The 24,146-nt window shown below is 44.9% G+C and overlaps 2 protein-coding genes across 2 annotated transcripts in view; both read right to left on the bottom strand.

Moving 5' to 3' along the window:
• Positions 1-1,969, bottom strand: part of ANXA7 (annexin A7) — a 28,684-nt gene extending 26,715 nt beyond the window's left edge. The window contains exon 1 of the mRNA XM_083502744.1: positions 1,708-1,969. The gene's annotated coding sequence lies outside the window, so the exon portion shown is untranslated. The remainder of the gene's footprint in view (positions 1-1,707) is intronic.
• Positions 1,970-8,214: 6,245 nt separating this feature from the next.
• EIF3F (eukaryotic translation initiation factor 3 subunit F) lies at positions 8,215-19,712 on the bottom strand. Its single transcript, XM_083505700.1, is given in 9 exon segments — positions 8,215-8,514; positions 9,755-9,868; positions 9,970-10,106; positions 12,294-12,385; positions 13,369-13,506; positions 15,650-15,729; positions 16,113-16,183; positions 19,128-19,605; positions 19,608-19,712. Coding segments are annotated over 9 exon segments (1,278 nt in total). The 5' UTR covers positions 19,698-19,712; the 3' UTR covers positions 8,215-8,436.
• Between the last annotated feature and the right edge of the window lie 4,434 nt (positions 19,713-24,146).

The raw sequence follows: 24,146 nt of genomic DNA, 5'->3' as shown, positions 1-24,146 counted from the left end.
GTCATCTTAATCCAAGCCCCTGCAATGCTTCACTTCAGCGTAATCCAGAAAAACTCCAGTACTTTCACAGTGTGTTAAACAAGAGGCGGCAGCTACTAGTCACTGTTAACATTGAAAGCGCATTGGCAAACAAATTTCCTCCAAAGAGCATGCATGCAGTTCAGTAACCACTTTAAAAAAAAAAGCAAAAGCACCTATTTATTTATTTATTGAATTTATATACTGCCCTATACTTGGAGGTCAAACCTAGACAGCATCTTAAAAAGCAGAGACATCACCTTGCCAACAAAGGTCCGTATAGTTAAAGCTATGGTTTTCCCAGTAGTGATATATGGAAGTGAGAGCTGGACCATAAAGAAGGCTGATTGCCGAAGAATTGATGCTTTTGAACTATGGTGTTGGAGGAGACTCTTGAGAGTCCCATGGACCGCAAGAAGATCAAACCTCTCCATTCTGAAGGAAATCAGCCCTGAGTGCTCACTGGAAGGACAGATCCTGAAGCTGAGGCTCCAATACTTTGGCCACCTCGTGAGAATAGAAGACTCCCTGGAAAAGACCCTGATGTTGGGTCAAGGAGAAGGGGACGACAGGGGACGAGATGGTTGGACAGTGTTCTCAAAGCTACCAGCATGAGTTTGACCAAACTGCGGGAGGCAGTGGAAGACAGGAATGCCTGACGTGCTCTGGTCCATGGGGTCACGAAGAGTCGGACACGACTGAACAACTAAATAACAACACCCGGAGGTCTCAGGGCGGTTCACAGTGTGTGTGTGTGTGTATATATATATATATATATATATATATATATATATATATGATGGTTGTGGCAAGATATATATATTTACAGAAATATATATATATAGAGAGAGAGAGAGAGATACAGAATATATATGTGTGTGTGTATGTGTGTGTGTGTGTGTGTGTGTGTGTGTATATATATATATATATATATATATATATATATTGCCACAACCATCATAAAAAAGACTCAGGGCCAGCCTAGCAGCAGAGGCAAACCAACCCCACGAAGGGGCAATTCCTGGGGCTTCCTCTGCCGCTTTAGGCGAGGCAGCACCTCTGCCCCTACTTTCTTGAGCAAGCAGCCGGTTTTATAGAATGCTAGCAGCTGAAGAAATCACGCGCTGATCTCCGCGGCTGCCGCCTGGGGCGCAAGGTTGAGGGGAAGGAAATGTGGAAAAAATAATGCGCATTTATCCCTTAACGTTACCCTTAGTTACTCTCAGCCTCGGTCGCCCGATTTCCAAGGGAAGCTTCTCATTCCTAACCTTGCCCTGAGTTGAAAAGAGTCGTGGTTGCCCCCTGCGGCTGTTAATCCGAATTTGATCCACCACCGAGGGAGGAGAGAGAGGGGAAAAAAGGCAATGTACGCAGCATTAAGAGTTTGCAGTTCAACTCTCGAGAAAGGGGGAGGAGGGGGCTTGTTTGTTTGCTCGAGCCCCTGAACTTCAAAAACTTGGCATGCTCAGAAGCGGGGAGAAAAACCGTTGTCCAAAAAAAGCGGGGCGAGGGCTGAGGAGACGTCCACGTCGTCAAGAAGGAAAACAAACACAAACACGGGTTTGGTTTAAAACACACACACAACACGGGAAACGTCGCTAGAACTTAACACCCCTATTACCACTATTACTACTGCTACTATTACTACGGTATTTTGCCCCCCGCGGGTTCCCGCCTTCCCGCTCTCACCTGAGGCGCGGCCGACAATCCCCGCGAACGCAGCTCAGCGAAGCAAAATGGAGACGTCGCCCGGGCGAGGTGAGGCCGGCGGAACCCGGCCCGCCCCTTCCCTGGGGCCGGGATTGACTTTCGCCCCGCCCGCCTCGAGAAAGCGAAGACCCGCGTTGCCCCAGCGGCTGTGAGGGGAAGCGGCGGCGTCGTTCAGGGCGGCTCTTTCCCCGGCCTCGCGGGGAGGGCCTCGCCGTCACGTTCGCACGTTCAGGGCGGCTCCGCAACGCGGCGGCGCGTTCCCACCACCACCACCACCCAGGAACCTGGGACGTTTGAACGGCTCGCAGCTGCTCGCGAATGTCGCGCTTGCTGTCGGGCAAGGTGGTGGCTATACCACTCCAAGCTCTCTTAGCCGAGAGGTAATCATAGTGTGACGCGGCAGCTAAAAAAGCCAATGCAATTCTGGGCCGCATCAATAGGAGTATAGCATCTAGATCAAGGGAAGTAATAGTGCCACTGTATTCTGCTCTGGTCAGACCTCACCTGGAGTACTGTGTCCAGTTCTGGGCACCACAGTTCAAGAAGGACACTGACAAACTGGAACGTGTCCAGAGGAGGGCAACCACAATGGTCAAAGGCCTGGAAACGATGCCTTATGAGGAACGGCTAAGGGAGCTGGGCATGTTTAGCCTGGAGAAGAGGAGGTTAAGGGGTGATATGATAGCCATGTTCAAATATATAAAAGGATGTCACATAGAGGAGGGAGAAAGGTTGTTTTCTGCTGCTCCAGAGAAGCGGACACGGAGCAATGGATCCAAACTACAAGAAAGAAGATTCGACCTAAACATTAGGAAGAACTTCCTGACAGTAAGAGCTGTTCGACGGTGGAATTTGCTGCCAAGGAGTGTGGTGGAGTCTCCTACTTTGGAGGTCTTTAAGCAGAGGCTTGACAACCATATGTCAGGAGTGCTCTGATGGTGTTTCCTGCTTGGCAGGGGGTTGGACTCGATGGCCCTTGTGGTCTCTTCCAACTCCATGATTCTATGATTCTAGGTGGATTATCTAGACCAGCCGTGGGTGGGCAAATTGTGACTCTCAAGATTTTTTACCGGATTGCATTCCCACCATCCACAACCACGGGTTGATGGGAGGTTTGCAAAGTTCAGGACCAGTGTTAGAAACTGGGGTGGGAGCTAAAGCTAGCTAGGAGCTAAATGGCACCTTAAGCCTAGGTTATGGGCGCCACAGCGGAATGTCCAGGCAGGCTTTTGAATGCAAGGCTGAAAATGAACGAACTGCAGCTAAAATATTATGTTCATTTTTCACATGGTCTGGTTCTTCCTCTGCCCACCTCCCTAATATTCTTAAGAGGGTCTCTTCTCCAGGCTTCAGAGAGTAGCAGGAAATGGGGAGGCAGAAAAAAGTTTTTCTTTCCTTCCACTCTGGAAGTTTTAATCTGAAATATTAGGTGCAATACTAATAAACAGCTCACGCTAATGAAATTCCCTGTCACAAAATGCGCCTAGAGCAATGGGGGTTTTGAATGCTGTTCAGAACCACTAATCTACACCATTTCAATCCAGCCTTGAAACTGCTTTGGTCGCTCTAATAGCAGGAGACAGAATGCAAGCATTACAATTTTCTTGGACCTTCCAGTGGCTTTTGATACCACTAACCGCAGTATTATTCTGTGGGTAGGAGCATAGAGATAGGAGATTCATTCATGACATCTTGGCTGTGGCTCCCCAACAGGCTTCCACCTTATCCCCAATGGTTTCTAACATGCATATGAAGCTGCTGATGCAGCTCATCCAGAGCTTTAGAGTGAAATGTTACTAATAACACTGATGACCTCTATTTCTCCTTGTCATGGGAGTCATGTGAGGCACTTAAAGTTCTGAACCAGTTCCTGGAATCAGTAATGAGCTGGATGAGGGCCAATAAACTAAAGCTAAATCCCAACACACTGAGGTTCTGTGAGTGGAAAACTTCTCTGGGTGGCGTTTAACCTGTTTTGAATGGGGTTGCAGCACTCTCCCAGAAAGATCATGTTCAGTCTGGGAGTGCTCCCTGGAGGACCACATGTCTTTAGTTGCATAGATTGCTTTCAAGAAGTGCATATGTGTATGTGTGTGTATAAACAACAACAAACAGGCAGTAACTCACGTTTTTAAAGTTCAAAGTTATGTGCCGCATCTTAAAATCCCCAATGAGCAAATATTGCAATTGCCATGAGGGTTCTTCTTCATTTGTTCCTTCTCTCTATTTTGTTTAACATTTTATGGTGCTATGCTATTACTCAAACCCACATAGCTAAAGGAACACTTACCCCTGTATCAACCTGACCACACATTGGACTCATCTGTTGACTCCTCAGGGTGCCCTAACCCTCAGCTGAGGCGGGTGATGTCTAGGGAGGGGGATATTTTCAGAAGTAGGGCTCCACTGAATTCCAGTTCCTAGGAATCCATTATTGGCACCTGCTTTGCTATCCATTCGTTGCCTGGCAAAAACTTCATTCTCATGAGTCTTAGTTGTGGTCGGTAGTTCAACCATTTGAAATATTTTGAGGGCTAACCTGCAGCCCTCTAGGTGTTGTGGACTACAACTCCCATCTTCCATGACAACTGAATGTGCTGGCTAGAGCTGAGGAGAGTTGGGAGTCCCAACAACATAAGTAATCCTTCATAATAGATTCAGGCAGGTAAGCCGTGTTGGTCTGACGCAGCTGAAATAAATTAAAAAATAGTCCAGCAGCTTATAGCCAGAACAAGCTTCATAATAGGTTTGATTCACACAGGAACTGCTGCTAGAGATGGTCTCTCTATATTTTTGTTGCCTCTCAGTCTTATACGCTGTTCAAATATCATGTTTCATTATATTGTGTTCTCTATTGTATGCCAACCTGCAGTTTGCTGAAGGCCAGTTTAGACATTAAAAATAAATAAGAGGTGAGCTAGGGAAATGCAAGCCTCTTCACCCACCACCCCAAGCGGTGGTGTAATTTGTTGCCTGGCTCTGAACTAGCCATCAAGGAATGTTGAAAGAACACTAATCTCTGCTTTCCTTTAAACTAAATGCAACAATTGTATAACCACACTCTATCCAACTTAAGCTAAGCAGCTGAAGGTTGACCTTTCCCTATGCAAATTACTGGTCAATAGTCCAGAATGGCTAATTGATGTCTCATCAGTGGGAGGCAATTGTTAGGTAGGAGATCAGAGTTCGAAGGATGATATACCAAGCACTGCTTGACACAGCTGAGAGGAGGCAATAAATATTGGCTGAAAACACTGCAAAATGGAGAGTAAGAGGGTCCGAGACCTCTGCTTGTCTATTATATATTTTGAAAAATGATTTGTCCACCTGTTCTCCAAAAGTTTGGAAGTCTGTTGAGATATCTCAACCAAACAGCGCAAGAGTTCACAAGCTGGGGGTGGCAGACATTGCTGACTTTTGGACACCATTTTGAATCAAGATGGTGGACTGAAATGTGACTTTGGTGTGATTTTTTTTAGGCTTAGGTTCTGCCACCTTTCAAGATATCATCACCAAACTTGGGATGAGGGTTCCTGGGGTGGGTGCAGCAGTCTTTGTCAATGTTTGGAGTCTGGGTATCATTTTAAATCAAGATAGCAGACCGAAATGTGACTTTGACATGACATCACCTGCTTTTGGTATGACACACATACTATCCATTTAACTCACAGTATTTTTCAGTTTCTGAAATTTTCTGGGCAGCACCAAGCACTCCCCACTAGTATATTTACAAATAGTGAAAATATTACAAGGACACCCTCTATCTCTAGTGCACTCTCATCCAAAAGGAAACCAAAGTTGCATAGGGTTGCCTTGAAACTTTTCACTGCTCATCATCACTAAGATGCCGAAGTGCAAAAGAGCATGCAGGAATAAAAAAAGGTGTCTGAAAGCAAAACACACATAGGTGCCACTAGAGCTCACAACTCTAATGTGCTACATAAACAGTAATATTGCCAAAACCACAACATAGGTGCATTTTGTGATAAGGAAACGATGAGGTAACAACCAAACATATGTGAGAAAGGTCCCTTTCTTTCTCTCTCCTTTCCCCTATACCACCTATCAAAACTGGTGGAAATTTATAATCTCCTCCATGTTTTTGTTCAACAATAGGTTTCCATTTGTAACACTGATGAAAGTCGGGAGTAAGCTTGCAGTGTCTTGAGAATATGAAGGGGCTCTGTAGTCTTGCTAACAGGTAGAAGGCAAAAGGCTGCTGATTGAGAAGACAACTGTTAAGGCAAGCTTTTAGTATTAATGAGTCGAGTGGGGCAGGCGATAGGCAGAAACTGCAGTTCTTTCATTCATTAAAGGACATGCTTGTGAACAACATCAGAAGCAAGATATACCTTTGCCTCCTCCCTTTTGTTTTCTTTCTGCCAAGCATACAATATATGCTGATAGAGGACAGACTACTAACAATGGCATGTTTTTACAAGCATCACAAAAGAGACCACAGATGCTGCCATCTCAGGTTTCTCAAGGGCCATTGTGTCACTACCATTAGCACAAATCATGGGTTGCCTCCACCACCATTTGACAGCCCAAGTAAAAAAAATAATATCCCAGTACAGACAAGGGCAGTAGAACTTCCAGAGATATGTCCAAGTTTAAAGGGCTGCTCAAGCAAAGTGACCACTGGTGGGGCCCCTCTGTCAACAGGTTCTCTCCAACTAACCTGGCTTTGTTGGCAGCACTCAAAGCTGTGTTGGGTATAGCCATCCTTTTTATTTCCCGTATTTCCTTTACATGGCACTAGATCAGGGGCATTGTTGGTACTGTAATTAAAAGGTTGGCTAAATCCAACCAGGTGGCACTTCTTGGGAGTATCAGACTGAAAATAGAATTTACAGTGGACCAGGGCAGGAATCGTTAAAGCTGCTGGGATCCTGGCACCTGCCCAAGGAAATCAGGTCCCAACAGTGGCACTGAGACCATCACAGGCAATGGAAAGCGCTATTCACATCCTCAGTTTATAGAGTTTGCTACCCTGACTTAACTTTGCAAACGGAATACACAATTTGGGCAGGCTTGCATGCGTTTATTTGTCTGTTTTTCGGGGTTGCAGTTAATAATAATAATAAATGCTACTGTTGAGCGCAAGTCTGCAATGTACATAGTGGCTAACCAAGTCAGGATCTTTGAAAATGCTGTTGCTTCCCTTTTATGTGCATTAAAAGGTTCAAATCCCTCTCTGATGAGTCCTCACAAAGACATCACAGCGGGGATATTTTCCGCAAATGTGGAGATGAAGTGTGGTTGCTCTTGTATTTGGGGTTTAAAATCACAAAGGATATTATTTTTCGACTTCTCAGGATAGCAATAGGAGAACTTTGTTGCCCAAAAGGTTCTCAAAATGAGAAACCGAGGACCACTCTTTCCAATTAATCTGTTGGCTATTGCCCATCACAGATTAAGCTAGCAACTGTATAAGTGTTTTTTAAAGCATAATCTAGGAAGATCAAATTGATCTAGAAAGCCCTAAATGCTTATGTTCCAACAGATTGTGCCCTTCTGTGATAAATTATAAGTAGAGGCATACAGAGAGGCTTTCAAAGGTTGCTTTGTGTAGTCCCAAGGTGAGGAACTCTGATGCACTCCATGTTGTTGGGATTCCAACAACTATCAACCCAGCAACCATGGGAAGAGTGGATGGGAACTGTAGTGCAGCAACATTTGGAGGGCCAAAGGTTGTAATATTATTTTTTCATATTACGTATGAGTAATAGCACAGCTGTAGAGACCTGATGAAAGTGAAGGCTTCAACAAGCTTGGCAACAGTGAGTATCAGAGAAACAAGAGTTTGGAATGCATTTTAGAGAGATTATAGTTAATCATGAGATACACAACTAAGTATCATATGCCTCTTGGCAGGATAGCTCCCTGTAACAGAGGAGACACTGTTATGTGTTTAGCCAGAAAACATGCTTAGGAGCCATACCCCCTTGCTGACACATGTGCTTTATATAGAAAAAATGGGACTTTAAACAATGGCTCCTTGCCATGGTTTAGCATCAATTCAACACTGTTCTGAACAAGTCCACTTCCAATAAACTCTTGATGTCACTTGGCTGGAATCTAATCTGTACTCCTGATTCCAAGAATATTGAACTCTTAGAGAGTCTTGGAGCAGAAGCCTCTAGGCCAAGGAAAAGTCAGCCAATATCTCCCGCTCCATTAGATTCTCACAATTCTTCACTATATTTTATGGTTTCTTCCCCCACCCCAAGTACTTTTGAAGATCAAGCAGAGTTTGGGTAGTGCTGAAAGAACTTCGGCCATTTAGAAGAAAGGTTTCAAAGATCAGCAACATTTTATGTAGTTTGTTTTTGAAATGTTTGTAGTATGTATTATTAGGTTGTTCTTCCTCTGTCCTGAGGAGCTGAGGTTAAGAATAGATTTGTCAAAAAATGAATTAAAAAGGATGGGATTTTACTTGGTTGGTTATTAAGATCTAAACATGAATGGGCAAGACTCAGCAGCTTGGGAGTTGCTAGCTTATTTTTAATTATTGTCTTCCTCTTTGTGATCCTGTTTTTTGGGGGATGCGGTTCTTCAAGGCTTGGAAAGAGGGGCCAGGATAAAGTTGACAGTTTAATTATCAGTCATTTCAAAAGTTATAGTCCAATTATAAGAACTGAATGACAAGGTTACAACTCCATAGTTTTCTTCACCTTCTCCTCTAATAAGATGGTTAGGAGTTAATTACAGGTTTAGGATTTTTTCATTGAGTGCGATCTGTGACTGTGTGAGATTTGCCAAGTAAGTCACCATCAGCAGGTCCTGGAAAGAAGAAAGGAGCATGCATAAGATTAGGCAGAAAACAGTCGTATAAAATAACAATCTGTTAATGTGCAGGAGCGTATTGATACTTGGGTCCACCTGGTTGTGCCAAGAGACTGCAGAGCCTCTTAAGCTCCCAGTTCCAGATTGTTTAATACAGCTTGAAAGCCTTGCCAAACAGTTACATTATCGTGAAGCTTCGCACCAACAGGATTTAGTCCAGTAAGAGAGGTGCTCTACTTATTTTGATCTCATTCTCTGCAATATGGTACAGGAAGGGAAACATTCCGCCTGAGGGCCACATTCCCTTATAAGCAACCTTCTAGGGGCCACTTGCCAATGGTTGGTGTGGCCAGAAGCAAAAGCGGGCAGAGCAATAAATGAAACTCTTCTCTCTGTACAGTGGACTAATTCCAACCATACAAAAGCCAGAGGTTTTGACATCTCTTCACACACAAACACCCCCATCCAAACAAGCAAGATGAATTATCGAAGTCTAAGGACACATTCCAACCGGGCAAAAGGACTTGAAGAGAGCATGGAGCAGTGTCAATGAGGTGTGTGGCCTGGGTAGCCAGGCCCCAATGTTCCAGACCCGTTGTCCACAAAGGCTGCACAGTTGTTGTGCCTCCATTTTCCAGACAGGAAACCTGAACCAGAGGTAACCACCACTATCTTGAGTTATGCAGTCTGAACTGCTTGGCCACTGCCAATAATTTTACATGTCCAAGACTGCGGTGTGCAGTTGGGTAAAACGAGGCTCTCGTCAAGACCTAGGCTGTGACTGCAAAACTACACAGGAGCATTCAAGGGAGCTTGTGGTTAGGAGCTTATACATAGAATATACTGACTTGGCTACCATCCTTTTATAAGCAACATGTGTATGCACCCCCCCCACCCCAACGCTAACTTTGGAACTGGTCAAAGTCCATATTTTTATCCAAATGGGCAACTTTTCAGGATATGATCCAATACAACGCAAGTTCTTGATTTGCAGGGAAATAAGCCTTCATAAAAGGCAGCCAATTCAAAGTCCCCTCTGGTTGTTCAGGAAGGTTGCTGCACCAGAGATCTAAGGCAGCCTTGCAAGTCAGTACACACAAGAGATGCTACTAAACCAAACAGGAATCACCAGCTTACCCACCTATACATCTATATCTTAGCCAATTGTGGCACATTGCTTGCATGGAGGAAGCTTCCAAGCAAGCGATGCTTTTACAAGCCAGCTCTATGGACTTACGTTGATATTGCTGTTCAACATTGTCTCAAAGTCCTCTGGCGAAATCTTCGGAACCTGGGTGATGAGGTCCATCAGGAAGCGGCCAACAGTGTTGTCAGCAGTCACCTTACCAGACTAGATATGAAGACAGGCAATGTTAACAAGTCATTCAAAATAAAGGTGCACACAAACAAGGGTGCATTTATTTCCTGGCCAGACCACAACACTATCCTCACCAGCACATCTTCAGCATACTGCAGCACCGTGCTCAGGGTATCCTGAATCCGAGCAGAAGCAGCTCCCACTTGCTGAAGGTCACTGGATAAACTGATCACTCGATTTGGACTGAAGCAAGTCTTCATGATGAGATCAACTGAGAACACAGGGTGTGGGAATGACTGTTAGAACAGCATTTGTCGTCACTGACAATTCCGGAAATTGAACCTAAAGCCATGTACCATAGCAATCATGATGCTTCACTGCTCATATGCAGCCTTCTGAATCCATTGCCACACCCTTTCTAGTGGGAATTCAACAACTACTATTTGATGCTACTGCCTCATCTCTTCCCCCTGGCCACTGCATGGTTATTCAGCTGAAAGCATTGTTGGCAAAGCCTTTCACTCATTAGAAACTGAAATCCAATTGTTAAAAATCCAGATTGCTGAAGGTTGATATTGCCAAATAGTGTGCATCTTCCAATTTAGAGAAAGCATTTAAAAGCTGAACATGTTTCAATGCAGAACAGTGTCTCTGGGCACACAACCATGTTGCTACTGTCACTGCTGTTAGTGCTTAATTTCCTTCCAGTGTGGTGTAGTGGTTAAGAGCGGTGGACTCATAATCTGGTGAACCGGGTTCGCTTCCCCGCTCCTCCACATGCAGCTGCTGGGTGACCTTGGGCCAGTCACACTTCTGTGAAGTCTCTCAGCCCCACTCACCTCACAGAGTGTTTGTTGTGGGGGAGGAAGGGAAAGGAGAATGTTAGCCGCTTTGAGACTCCTGAAGGGGAGTGAAAGGCGGGATATCAAATCCAAACTCTTCTTCTTCTCTTCTTCCTGACAGTCAAGTTCCCCTGCAAGTCCCTCCTCCCACCTGCTTTCCCTCACAATGTGGCAAACATATTATCTAGGACCTGAGCTGAAGGAAGGGAGTTACAGGGGCAAAAAGCAATCAATTGGAGATTAAGGCCTCTCACTCTACCAACTCAATTCAAGCTATGCACCCACTGCCTTTTTGCAGCTGTTGTCAGCCACCGAAAACCCAGCTGGACCTAAATATTTATAAACACAGTGGTATCTAAGCACTGAGCAGCGGACAGCTATCATTGTGCTCTCACTGCTGCTAGGAAAAGTCAGCACCATCCTACTGCCCAAGAACAGGTTCTCCAACCCCTGGAACAAAGTCATGTGGTGGTGGTAGGCTGTTTTCCCACATGGCCATGGCCGAACTTTGAAAGAGCAGCAACTGGAAAACAATACCTTTCCCACAGCCCTTATTTCTGAAAATGAATCTTACATATATTGTAGGTTCATTTTTATTTTTTACTGTGAGCTGCCAGTAGGAGGCCTACTGACAGGCAGAAAGGCAGGATATATATGGTTAAAACTTAATTTTTATTATGAGCTAAATAAATGTCAGTTCATTCAAGAAAATGCATTAGTTGATCAGCTGGTTATTATAGCCTTAACTATTACTACTCTACATCACTCAGCTCCAGCCTTACAAAAGAATGTTGGGTAACTGAATCCTCCGTCTTTTGTTCTAAATCACCCACAGCAAACCACCCCCACCCCCACTACATGGAAGTAGAGAGAGCATACACAGAGACAGCAGCCATAATATGCGGAGGCAACACAAAGGAGTGCTATGAATGCTCTAGACTGGAACACACAACTATGGTCAAGTTGGCGGTGGAATAAACAGATATGTGCATTTGATAACTACTCGCCCCAGGCAAACCAGATGGCTGCTGTGGATTAATTAAATAAAATCCCAGTCTTCCAACCTAAGGGTCAGCATCACCCATAGGAATGAGTGGCAACTATTTCACTTATACGGGGAGCAGCAAAGGGGTGATCACACAAGCCCCACTCCTTATCCCTAGGAAGATCAGCATCAGGCATAAGTGGCAGGTTAGGCCACTCTCAACTGCATCCTAGATTACAGCCCTATTACTTTATCCTACAGAACACTGTCAAGCCAACCTCTACTTGTCTCAGCCCCAAATAATGAGAGAAACTTGGGAGGACAGGCACACACTACAGTCATACCTCGGGTTACAGACGCTTCAGGTTGCATTTTTTCAGGTTACGGACCGCCGAAACCCGGAAGTACCAGAACAGGTTACTTCCGGGTTTTGGCGGTCGCGCATGTGCAGAAGTGCTAAATCGTGCTTTGCGCATGCGCAGAATAGCAACCTTCATGTGCGCAGACGCAGGTTGCGAACGCTGTGGGTTCCGAATGTGCATCCCGCAGGGATCACGTTCACAACCTGAGCGTCCACTGTACTTTAATCAAAGACATTTATAAAGTATCAAAAAAGGACAAGAATACTTACCACCTATCCGTTCTGTGTCGTAGTAAGTATATTTCACTGTGAGTGGAGTGAACATTACTCCCATAGTCTTACCAGGGACTCCCATTGCAGTACTAGAGGAAAAATAGATTTTCTTAGCACAACCAAGGGCTCAGAGGAAGATTTATAGCACCCAAGAAGGTGGTTACACTGGCTTGATTCATATGGCATGGTAGGACAAACAATGGCTTACCGAGATGGTGCCAATGTGTGGGGTTTTGGAGGAGCTCACTCTTGGCTCTTCCCAGGTCATTTTTGTTGCCACACTACACCAGACTATGCCTAAGTTTGCCTTAGGGTGTCATCTGAACCCAGGATCATGGTTAAGCTCCCTCTTCACTAACCATCAGCTAACACCAAGAACAAACCTTGGTTAGTACAGCTCACGGTTAGTGAAAGGAGAGTTTAACTATGAATCCTGCTTCGGGCAACACAATAAGCCAAACTTTGGCAAGAACTGCAAATATACAAATAGTACTTCTGAATGTTCCGGTGGACAAATACCTGATTAAAAAGCAAGGAAATTGCAGAATGGTAGGAAATAAAAAAAGCACAAATGAGAACACCTGTTCTCATCCCATCCCTTCTCCATACATAGTACATGGAGGACCATCCACACAATTGGGATCCTTAAAAGCAAGATGACAATTTTTTCCCTCTCTCCTTCCTCTGTAATGCCCACTGAAACATTCTCCAAATCCTTTGTTAATTTGAAACTTACAGTCAGGAGCCCTGGAATGTTCTCATAAATTAAATGTCCTTGGGTATATGAGACAGACAGAGCCTTCTCCGTGGTAGCAACTAAATAAGAGACATTCTCCCAAGCAAGTTCCACTGGGCTCAGTCTTTCTGTTTATAGATATGCTTTGAAAACTTTATTTTAAACAGTCATACTTATTTGATGGTCTACTCTATTGCATTTAGATTTTCGTTTTTGATATGTTATTGTCTTACTTGTTTTTGAAAGGCCATTTTTGTGAAACACCAGATTTCTAGTTAAAAGGAACAAAGATGGAAGTAGAACAAGTGCAGTACACGAAGGTTGTTTTCTAAATACCTGATATAGGCCTTAATGCTCATGCGCCCATTTTGTAGACTGGTGTCCACTGTGAGGTGAATTGGATTGTGTGCTTCTCGACTGTAATATTCATGAATCAAGACAGAGTGTTCTGTGATGTCATGCCCTGTTGCATACCTTCAAAAACGTAATTAAGACTAATTAATACCTGCACACAATGAAGCCCATTCATTTAACACAGACCTTTTAGACCCAGATGTGATATGCCAGTGAGATATATTAAACATCGCTAATTCAGATGTAGATACATCCATAAATCATTCTTGTGCTGCCCTCTGAATTACATTAAAGATATATATCATAACTTGGTTTGGAGGCAAAAGATTCCTGCATTGCAGGCGGTTGGACTAGATTACCACTGTGATCTCTTCCAACTTTACAATTCTATGATTTGTTGATAAACCAGTTGCATCACAAAATAAATACAAGGAAAAAAGATAGCAAGAGACTTGCCAGTACCTCTGCGGAGAAAGCATAAGCCCAGTGCAATTAGAAACTGCACTTAGTTAAAATAAACCAGAATCAAATGTTTGTCATTTGTTTAAACTAACTACAGTTAGAACTAGCCACAGTTCTCCGAGTCTGGATAAAACAGAGAACTGTGGTTAATCTAAAAGTGAAAGCAGATAAGCTTATAATATCCTCTTGGTTGTGCAGAGACAAAAAGTAGCAGGTAGGTATATGCTTCTGAGGCTCACAAAACACTTGTTCCTTTAATCACAGCCCACAGTTTGTCATTATGTCTGAACCAGGCCCTTACACAGTGAACATATGTTATAGGTATGGGGAGACCGGCACATCCAACGTTCATAAGTAATGTAGCCGCATGATACTCCAGCCATTTAACCAATTGGTCTATACGGAACAAGATGTTCCTCTCCAAGTACCGTATTTTTCGCTCTATAACACGCACCAGACCATAATACGCACATAGTTTTAAGAGGAGGAAAACAAGAAAAAAAAATCTAAACAAAACAGTGGATGTATGATTTTTGTGGTACATGCTATGGCCACAGACATGTGATCTGACAGTGAGTTTGGAGTAGCCCAATGCAAAAATCCTGAGGATCCATGTGGATCCATGCTTTGTAACCACGTTTTTGCACCACTGCGGCCCCAGGCAACAGTGGGTGCGTGATTTTTTTGGTGCAAGATGTAGCCATGGACATGCTATGTGATCTGATGGTGAATTTGGGGTGACCCAGTGCAAAAATCCTGAGGATCCATGTGGATCTGTGCTTTGTAACCACGTTTTAAGTGGGGAGGGAAGGAAAAGCACTCAAGGGACAAGGAGCACACGTGGGGTGGGTTGAGAAGGATACTACTAATAATGAAGAAGAGGGGTATAAGGGGAGAAGGCACCTCTCCTCTCCTCTCCCACTTTGCTCCTTTAAAGCAAGCAGGCTCTGCTTTTCTCCCTCCTCCCCACTCATCCCCGGCTTAGCAAGCTGAAAAACTTTGCTGCTATGTAGCGAGCTGAGTGGGGAAGAGAGAGGGACAGAGAGCCTGCTTGCTTTAAAGGAACCAACTGGACAGGAGCCGCTTACTCATGTAAGCGGCTCCTCTCCTCTCCTGCTTTGCTCCTTTAAAGAAGCAGGCTCTCTGTCCCTCTCTCCTCCCCACTCAGCGGCTCTTCTCCCGCTTTGCTGTTTAAAAGTGAGCCACGGAGGAGGGAAGGAAGGGGAACCATGGATCCTCTGCTCATGACTGCAGCAGATCCCCCCAGCCACCCGTAGGCATTCCCTCCATAACACGCACAGACATTTCCCCTTACTTTCTGGGAGAAAAAAGTGAGTGTTATGGTGCAAAAAATACGGTAAATGGGCAGTCAGTTATTTACTGCAGTCACTGAAGTCTCTTGCTGGGTACAAAAAAGGACTTTTGAAATGTTTTTGTGCGGAGTGTAAGCCATCATGGGGGGGGGGACTTTGGATTTTGAAAGATGGCATAAAAATATTAACAAATATGTATTTATTTAACATGTTTATATCCCACCTTTCTCCCAAGTTGGGACTTGGCAGCAGTGCTTTTAAAAAAAAATCAGATAAGACACTCTAACATAGAACTAACAGAAGTCAGGAAATTGCTGTAGTTCTGCCATTTTTAGATAAGTCACAATTAATTTTACCTTCTCTGGAATGAGTTATGCAACACAGGAGTAAACACACTTTTGCCCTAGCATAACTTGCACTGTACATCAACAATTTTAAAAGCCCATTAATGCTGTTCTGTTTTTGTAACAAGAATAATAGCAACCCACCATCCCAGAATAATCTCACTGGGAGAAACTTTCTTGTGCAGTTCATACATATTCTTGGCAAATTCCATGTCAACTGCCACCTAGAAGTAAAGAAAGGAAGTTAGAGAATCTGTAGCAGTGAGTCTCATCTATTGCAATGGTAGCAACTCTCCAAGGTCTGAAGCAGTCTTACCTGCCTTGATAACTAAGTTCTTGTGACTGTAGATGCTGGGGATTGAACCTGGAACTCTGCATGCACAAAACCTGCTCTCTGCAAATGGTCTTATAGCTTCCCTGCCTTCATTTCAAACAATCACCAGGTTATCAAATTTCCAAGAAATGATGCTGCACCAGAGTCACAGGGATTTTGAAACCCAGAATTCTCTAATCTAGCTATCAACTATTTCAACACCACACTGGGCTTAGAGACTCTGAGTGGCCAGTACATGACATAATACAGCATGGGGAGGAAGCAGGTACTCACCTCATCTTCTGACTCATTGTGAGGCACTGAGAAGCAGTTGGTGACTTCTACTGAATGCTTGTCAATGGTGCCTGCAAAATTAAGGACAACATGTTTCTGGAAGAGAAAGCCTTGCTAACCAAGGCCCCAGGATCATGCAAGGATAAATTTTGTAATTAAGGTATAAGACAAGGATGAGCGATTGTCAGCTGCTGGGCTGGTCTCGGCTCATGAAGCCTTGCAATTCCAGAATGTTTGTCAACTGTGCCTGTGAAATTAATAGAGATGTTTCCATGAGAAAGCATCAGCCAGATACCTGCCATGGCTCTCTCCACAGTTTTGTTGGGAGCTAGAGGGAGAAGCAAAAGTGCTAGAGGGTAGAGGGAGGAAACCAAGATTAATAGGCAAAATGCCTTCTTTATGCTGGAGAGTGTCTGATGTAATTTGAATTGCAAAGTGTTGTGGGTCTGTGGGGAGAAAGAAACCAAAATTTAGGATGCTGGAGGGAGAAGCAAGGGGCTTGTTTTTTTTAGGGGTGATGCTGCTGTAGAGTATCAAAGCATCTGATGTACTCAAAATGCAAAGTGCTTTCCCTTTTATTGCTTTCTCTCGGAGAAAGAAAGGGAGGGAAGGATGAAGTCAACTGAGTCTCCAACATATTGTAACCCCTGACATCTTACAGCTTGTGGATTGCAGCCCTTGACAGAAGGTTTCCCACCCTTGGCACACCTGACCAAAAGAAGAAGATGATTCAGGTTTGCTAAGAAAGTATACTGGAATTAGAAACATCACCCAGCTTTCTTCTCCAACTTCAGTTTCTTTCCGTATCTATTAAAGAATGCTTTTTATTGTGGTGTACAACAATGTGGCCATAATTTACACTAGCCCATGGGATCATGTTTCAGTATAAGGCCTGAGTATTTTGACCTGGTGCAAAAAAGAGCTCCCTGTTCCTTCAATAAACTATTTAGAAAAGTACAATACAGTGGTGCCCCGCAAGACGAATGCCTCGCAAGACGGAAAACTCGCTAGACGAAGGAGTTTTCCGTTTTGGAGGTGCTTCGCAAAACGAATCTCCTATGGGCTTGCTTCGCAAGACGAAAATGTCTTGCGAGTTCCTGCGGGTTTTTTTTCCTCCCCCCCTTTTTCTAAGCCGCTAAGCCGCTTATCAGCTGATCCGATCAGCAGATAAGCCGCTAAAAGCGCTAAAAGCACTAATCCGTCAATGGGCTTGCTTCGCAAGACAAAAAAACCGCTAGATGAAGAGAATCACAGAACGGATTCTTTTCGTCTTGCGAGGCACCACTGTAAAACAGATGCACTTTTCCTTGCCTTTTATGACAAGCTATCCTCTTCCAAAATCCCCTCTTCCACGTAAATTCACAGAATTGTAGAGTTGGAAGGGATCCTGGGGATCATCTAGTACAACTCCCTGCAATGCAGGAATATGCAGCTATCTCATAAGGGGATCAAACTTGCAACCTTGATGCTATTTAAAGCACATTTAGTTCTCCACTGCATTTGGGCATCCTAGGGCTGAGACATGTGACCATGCAAAAGGTACCACAGCCTAGCGGCTTGACCTACAAATCAGTACGCTCCTGGTTTGCCTTGTCTCTTTGCCATAAAGTCATAAATTCAACACCCATCCGCAATATGGGAATAATCATACTCACTTGCCTGACAAACTGGTTGAGATACCATAGTGAGTGAAGTGTTCTGAGAGCCATTACAGCTGACATGAATAGAACAGGGAGAATCTGGCTTCCTTGCTCAGCCAATTCCTTGCTCAGCCACTGCAGTATACACAGGTGGGCTGCTTTTTAGGCTACTTCACAGGAATGATTCTGCGCACCAGCCAAACAATGACAGAGGAAGCAGGAACAAAATGCAATCAATAATGCACCATTACAAAACGGGAGCGTCGAAGCAGCAAAGCTGCCATGTGACCTCAGCTACAAGGCATGAAGCCCAGATTCAAATTTCACCTCTGCCTGTCAAATACACTTGGGAAACTTTAAGAGGAGGAATGGGACCCTATGACCCTCCACTTACTGTTAGGCAAGAGATGATGGGAGCTGGAGCCCACCAATGTCTGGAGAGGCCAAAACCTCCCCCATCCCTGTCTTTAAACTGCAATCCATGCAGTTTCATCCCCTGGCCTGTGGGTAACCCTGCAAAGCAGTCGAAGCACCACATAAATGCTGCCAAGCAGCTGCTTTTAGCATTTTAGCTTCTTGTACATTTTCAACACATCTGAAGTATCTGAAGAAGTGTGCATGCACACGAAAGCTCATACCAAGAACTAACTTAGTTGGTCTTTAAGGTGCTACTGAAAGGAATTTTTTTATTTTGACTATGGCAGACCAACACGGCTACCTATCTACTATTTTCAACACATGTTAGCTTTTCACCGGTTTATCTTTTTGTAACATGCTTTGAGGGTTTGGGTTGTTGTTGTTTACAAATGACGTATAAACTTCATGAAATAAAAACGCATGAAAATATTAACTAGCATAGCTACATTTTAATTAGTATGGTGATGACTAGCTGGTTTTACATCTTATTTTATTCTGTGAGCCGCCCTGAGACCCCTGGATATAGAGCAGTATATAAATTTAATAAATAACAATAATTTTGAGTTTGATTGACGACCAAGCGGTGTATATATTTTATGGGATAAAAACACAGGAAGCATAAAGTTATTACCTGGCAAAGCTACATTTAAATGAGTGCACAGATGACTGACTTCCGAGTTTCACGTTTGTGTTTTAACACCCAAGCGGTGTATATACATTTTACGAAATAACTACGAACTAAAACTATGCCAGTTAATTAATTTATCGCTTCCGCTTCATAAAACCTATACACCAGTCGATTAAAAAACAAAAGCAAGCCAGCGAAACTCCAAGCCGATTATTACCAGCCTAGGAATGAGTACAAGGTAGGTAAAGAAAGGCGGGCTTCTGAGCATGTGCAGAGTTCCGGCCACGAGGAAAAGCGGCGGTTGGGACGGAAGGGTGTCGTTGGCCTTACCGAGCAGCGTCCCGATGACCCGGGCGGCCCCCTCGTTCCGCCGCTCGAAGCTGTCCACGATGGAGGCGAGCACCACCGGGTGGATCCGGACCGCGCGGCCGCCGGGGAAAGGCGCCGCCAGAGCCGGCGGCGGGGCAGGGGCCGGAGTCGGGGCCGGCGCCGGGGCGGCCTGAAGGGGAACCGGAGCGGGAGCCGCGGGAGGCGCCGACGAAACGGCGGCGGCGGCGGTGGAGGCAGCTGCGGGCGGGGAAGCAGCCGCGGGAGCAGGAGGCGGCGGCGGCGAGGGCGTCGCGGCGCTCTGAGGGGAACTGGCTGCTACGGCCGCCATCTTGTCGGCGAAAGGGACCCGTGGAAGCGGCTCCGAGGCGCTGATAGGCTGAGCCGAGGCGACGGGAGAGTCACGTGCTTCGCCCTCTTCCCGAGGAGGCGCGTCAAGCCTCCCATCCCCCGCGACGCTTTGGTTGCCGTCACCATAGACGCATAAAGAATGTAGAGTGACGCGTTCAACCCGAGTGCCGTGGAGCTTCCTAGCTCCCTTTTCAGTTTCTCCTTCCTCCTCAAGGCGCCCATAGAGGAGCAATGGAGAAACTCAGGGTTTTCATCGTGCTTGTTATTGCATATGAATTGTAGATTTGGAAGGGACTAATCCAACCCTCCCCCTGTAATTCTGGAAGCCTTTGACCAATGTGGGGCTCGAACCTACGACCCTGAGATTTAAAATCTCATGCTCTAGCGATTGAGCTACCCCATGTTAAATAGGTACTGGTTCTTCCCTGCCAAATTGGACTTGTTGTAGATATTTGATTTCTTGCGGGATGAGGTAAAGGTAAAGGGACCCCTGACTATTAGGTCCAGTCGTGGATGACTCTGGGTTTGCGGCGCTCATCTCGCTTTATTGGCCAAGGGAGCTGGCGTACAGCTTCCAGGTCATGTGGCCAGCATGATTAAGCCGCTTCTGGCGAACCAGAGCAGCGCATGGAAACGATGTTTACCTTCCCGCTGGAGCGGTACCTATTTATCTACTTGCACTTTGACATGCTTTCGAACTGCTAGGTTGGCAGGAGCAGGGACCAAGCAACGGGAGCTCACCCTGTCGTGGGGATTCGAACCGCCGACCTTCTGATTGGCAAGTCCTAGGCTCTGTGGTTTAACCCACAGCGCCACCTGCATCCCTTCTGGGATGGGGAGAGAGCTTTAAAAGGTTGTGTTGTGTTGTTTTGTTTGGAATACCAATACAGTCCAGTTACAGTGCTGGTGGGTGGACTGCACTTCAAGCAGTTTACAACAATCTGTAACATGGACTTATTGATATTGCATGTATAAGTGGCACTGAAGGCATATAGATTCTTACATCAGTGCCCTACGACTTATACCCATCACACATGGGCATGATGACAATTATGTTGATGCATGACAACCCTGCAGTGTAGTCCAATATTATCTGGTCATCTACTACAGGGTATTTTTACGGAAACTCTCTTGGGGCAGAAAGGATACGTTTTCCTTATGCTGGGAAAATATACAAGCCTGTTTTGGTTCTAAAGGATTTTCCAGGTGATGCCTCACATTTTCTGAGTGTTGCTGCTAGAAAAGCCTTAGTATCTTGGATGGTAGTCTTATAATTTGTGTATCATTTTTCTGTTTTAAGGAGGGGTGTGTGTGTGCTGTTTTCTCCATTACTTTCAATATGTCCATATAGAACAGCAAGTATTTTTTTATCAGAAACACAGAATTGTAGAGTTGGAAGGTGTTATGTACTGATGTTCTCACCCTGGGCCAGCAGGGGGATACTGCAGATAGTTTTTACTCAGGTCCACATATGCAAATAATGGATTGAAAGTGACGTTGGATAGTGATTGGATAGTTACAGAAAGTTGTTACAGTTACGTTGTACTGGAGCTCTATATAAGCAGGCTGACTGAACCCTTCAGTTCAGTTCTGTTCTGGCCTGTAGGGCTCCCAAGGGTCACCTCATCTAACCTCCTGAAATGCTGGAATCTCAACTAAAGCATCCCTAACAGATGGCTATCCAATCTCTGTTTTAAAACCTCCAAGGAAGGAGTCCACCTCCTTCTGAGGGAGTCTGTTCCACTGTCAAAGAGGTCTTATTGTCTTATCCTCCTGAAAAGTTCTTCCTGATGTTTAGTCGGAATCTCCTTCCTTGTAACTTGAAGCCATTGGGTTCAGGTCCTACCCTCTGGAGTAGGAGAAAACAAGCTTACTCCACCCTCCATCTCACCCAACTGCATAATTACATTCATAGGTAACATATGCTGAAAATGGGTTGCACCCTTATTGGAACAGAAATGAGAAAGACCTTGAGGAACACAACACACGGACACGTAAATCAGAAAATCAAAGTCTTTTCTGCAGGAGGATCTCTTAGTATTCTGTAGGTACTGCTCTTCCACATAATCATGTGAAGACAGCAACAGAATCAGACCTTTAGCTCTACTATAGACATGATGAATGTCTGCTCAGTTGAGTCCTGAGGCTAGGCAATCACACTGTTGCAGGCCACCCCAATCTCTGCCGAGCCGTGTGAGATTCCAGAGGTCTTGAAACTTAACCAGGGTTTGTGTTGCCTTTGGAAAAATGAGGCACAGTGGAGACTGTAGTGTCTTTAAGATATATGGTTTTATTTACACATATATATGCCGGAGTCTACAGTGGAGATTGTTCAAAGCAGTGGTTCCCAAATAGCTAATTACAGAGGACCCCTTATTTTTCAAAAGTCAAGTCATGGACCACTGACTTTTGAAAATTTTGATAACTCTGTGACAGAGCAAATTTTTGAACAAAATGTGGGGTAGTCTCTAATAAGCAAAGGATTTTAGGTATACAGTGGTACCTCTGGTTACAAACTTAATTCGTTCCGGAGGTCCGTTCTTAACCTGAAACCGTTCTTAACCTGAGGTACCCCTTTAGCTAATGGGGCCTCCTGCTGCCGCCAACATGTGATTTCTTTTCTCATCCTGAGGTAAAGTTTTTAACCCGAGGTACTACTTCTGGGTTAGTGGAGTTTGTAACCCGAAGTGTTTGTAACCCGATGTGTTTATAACCCGAGGTAAAACTACTAAAAAATAGACTAGGGCTGAGCGGTATCTGGTTTTTAACATTGTAATATATCAGCAGCTAAACATCACAATATTCCAATATATCATGATGTCTCAAATTGGAGACTGGGTGTGGGGATGAGGGAAGGAGCAACCTTGGAGATCGGATGGGTGGGGGGAAGGAGTGGAAACAGAGTGGTTTTAGTGGGAGGGGATGGAGGGTGCATCAAGGCGCCACCAGCGGGGCAGCCAGCCGCGGCAGCCAGTGAAGATGCACGTCCACTGTGGCTTCTGCTGCTTTCCTGCTGAGAAAAGCTGCTGTGCCCCAGTGCCAGGGGAAGGTAGTGCCACGGTGCCTTGAAGTGAGGGCGATCAGTTGCCCTGTTTTCCCTCAGCACGAGGGAAGGCAGCTCAGATCAGCAGCATTATTGGCTGAGATCTTCATGTGATATAAACGGTGCCTTGAAATCGGCTGCCCTGCTCTCCCTTGCACAAGGAGCAATATATTGCTGTGTACTGCTGGCTCAAAATCATTATTGTGGTGTGATTTCAAAGCCAATTTTGGCCAATAAACTGAAAAATTGCACAGCGCTAAAACAGACCATAAAATTTGAGATATTACCATGCAAGAATGACAACTATTCAGTTGGGAGGGAGGCAAGAGATGGGGCCGTGACCCCCCTGGGTGCATTTCCCGGACCCCTAATTGGGAACCACTGGTTCAGAGCATTCACATCTCAAGAGGGGCTTGCTTCCTGCAGGAGCACAGCCCTAGATTCCAGGGCAGGGGAAATAATTTTCTTGTTCCTTTAACAGCTGTTTGGCAGTCAGAAATCCAAAAGGCTTACCTTTCTTATTATGGAAATACAATTATAGGAAAAGCGTCACCCTGACTATTCTGATTTTGTGATGTCTCAAGCCCCCTCTTCTGGGTGGCAGCCTTTTGTGTTAGTCACACACCATGGCTGCTGTGGAGTTTGTCCTGAGTCTCAGCACTCACTCAAAATCCAAGATTTGCCCACAGGTCCAAAAATCTTGGCAACCCCTGGTGCAGGACCTGGGTACCTCAATGACTGGTTACTCCAGTATAAACTTGACATATGTTGAGGTAAGCTGGTGCCCCATCTATGGAACACTCCCCCCACCCCCTGGCTGGCTCACCTGGTGCCTAAACATTGCAAGCTGCACTAAAAGGCTGAATATAAACAAATATTATGCAAAATAACCACATCACAATTTTGCTTATTTCGTTAAGTTGGCAGTGACATAATCTAGAATTTTTTTTGGAACAGGAAACAAACCAAAAATTGGCGAGAAATATAAAATGATTTCTCACTAGTGGATCCATATTGAAATTCTGGTCACTGTTCTAATTAGTTTAAGTAATATTTCCTGACGACAAACCTAGACAGCATCTTAAAAAGCAGAGACATCACCTTGCCAACAAAGGTCCGTACAGTTAAAGCTATGGTTTTCCCAGTAGAGATGTATGGAAGTGAGACCATAAAGAAGGCTGATCACTGAAGAATTGATGCTTTTGAATTATGGTGCTGGAGGAGACTCCTGAGAGTCCCATGGACTGCAAGAAGATCAAACCTATCCATTCTGAAGGAAATCAGCCCTGAGTGCTCACTGGAAGGACAGATCCTGAAGCTGAGGCTCCAATACGTTGGCCACCTCATGAGAAGAGAAGACTCCCTGGAAAAGACCCTGATGTTGGGAAAGAGAAGGGGATGACAAGGAGAAGGGGATGACAGAGGAAGAGATGGTTGGACAGTGTTCTCGAAGCTACCAGCATGAGTTTGACTAAACTGCGGGAGGCAGTGGAAGACAGGAGTGCCTGGCGTGCTCTGGTCCATGGGGCCACGAAGAGTCGGACATGACTAAACGACTAAACAACATTTCCAGTTTCCAAACAGAGGCAAACATCTAATCTACTGTGGATCATAATGTGCTATGCATC

Source organism: Podarcis liolepis, assembly GCF_965112155.1.
Source record: "Podarcis liolepis genome assembly, chromosome: 5".
In the NCBI taxonomy this organism is placed as follows: domain Eukaryota; kingdom Metazoa; phylum Chordata; class Lepidosauria; order Squamata; family Lacertidae; genus Podarcis; species Podarcis liolepis.
The sequence above is the reverse complement of the archived record's forward strand: the minus strand, read 5'-3'. Positions and strand labels throughout refer to the sequence as shown.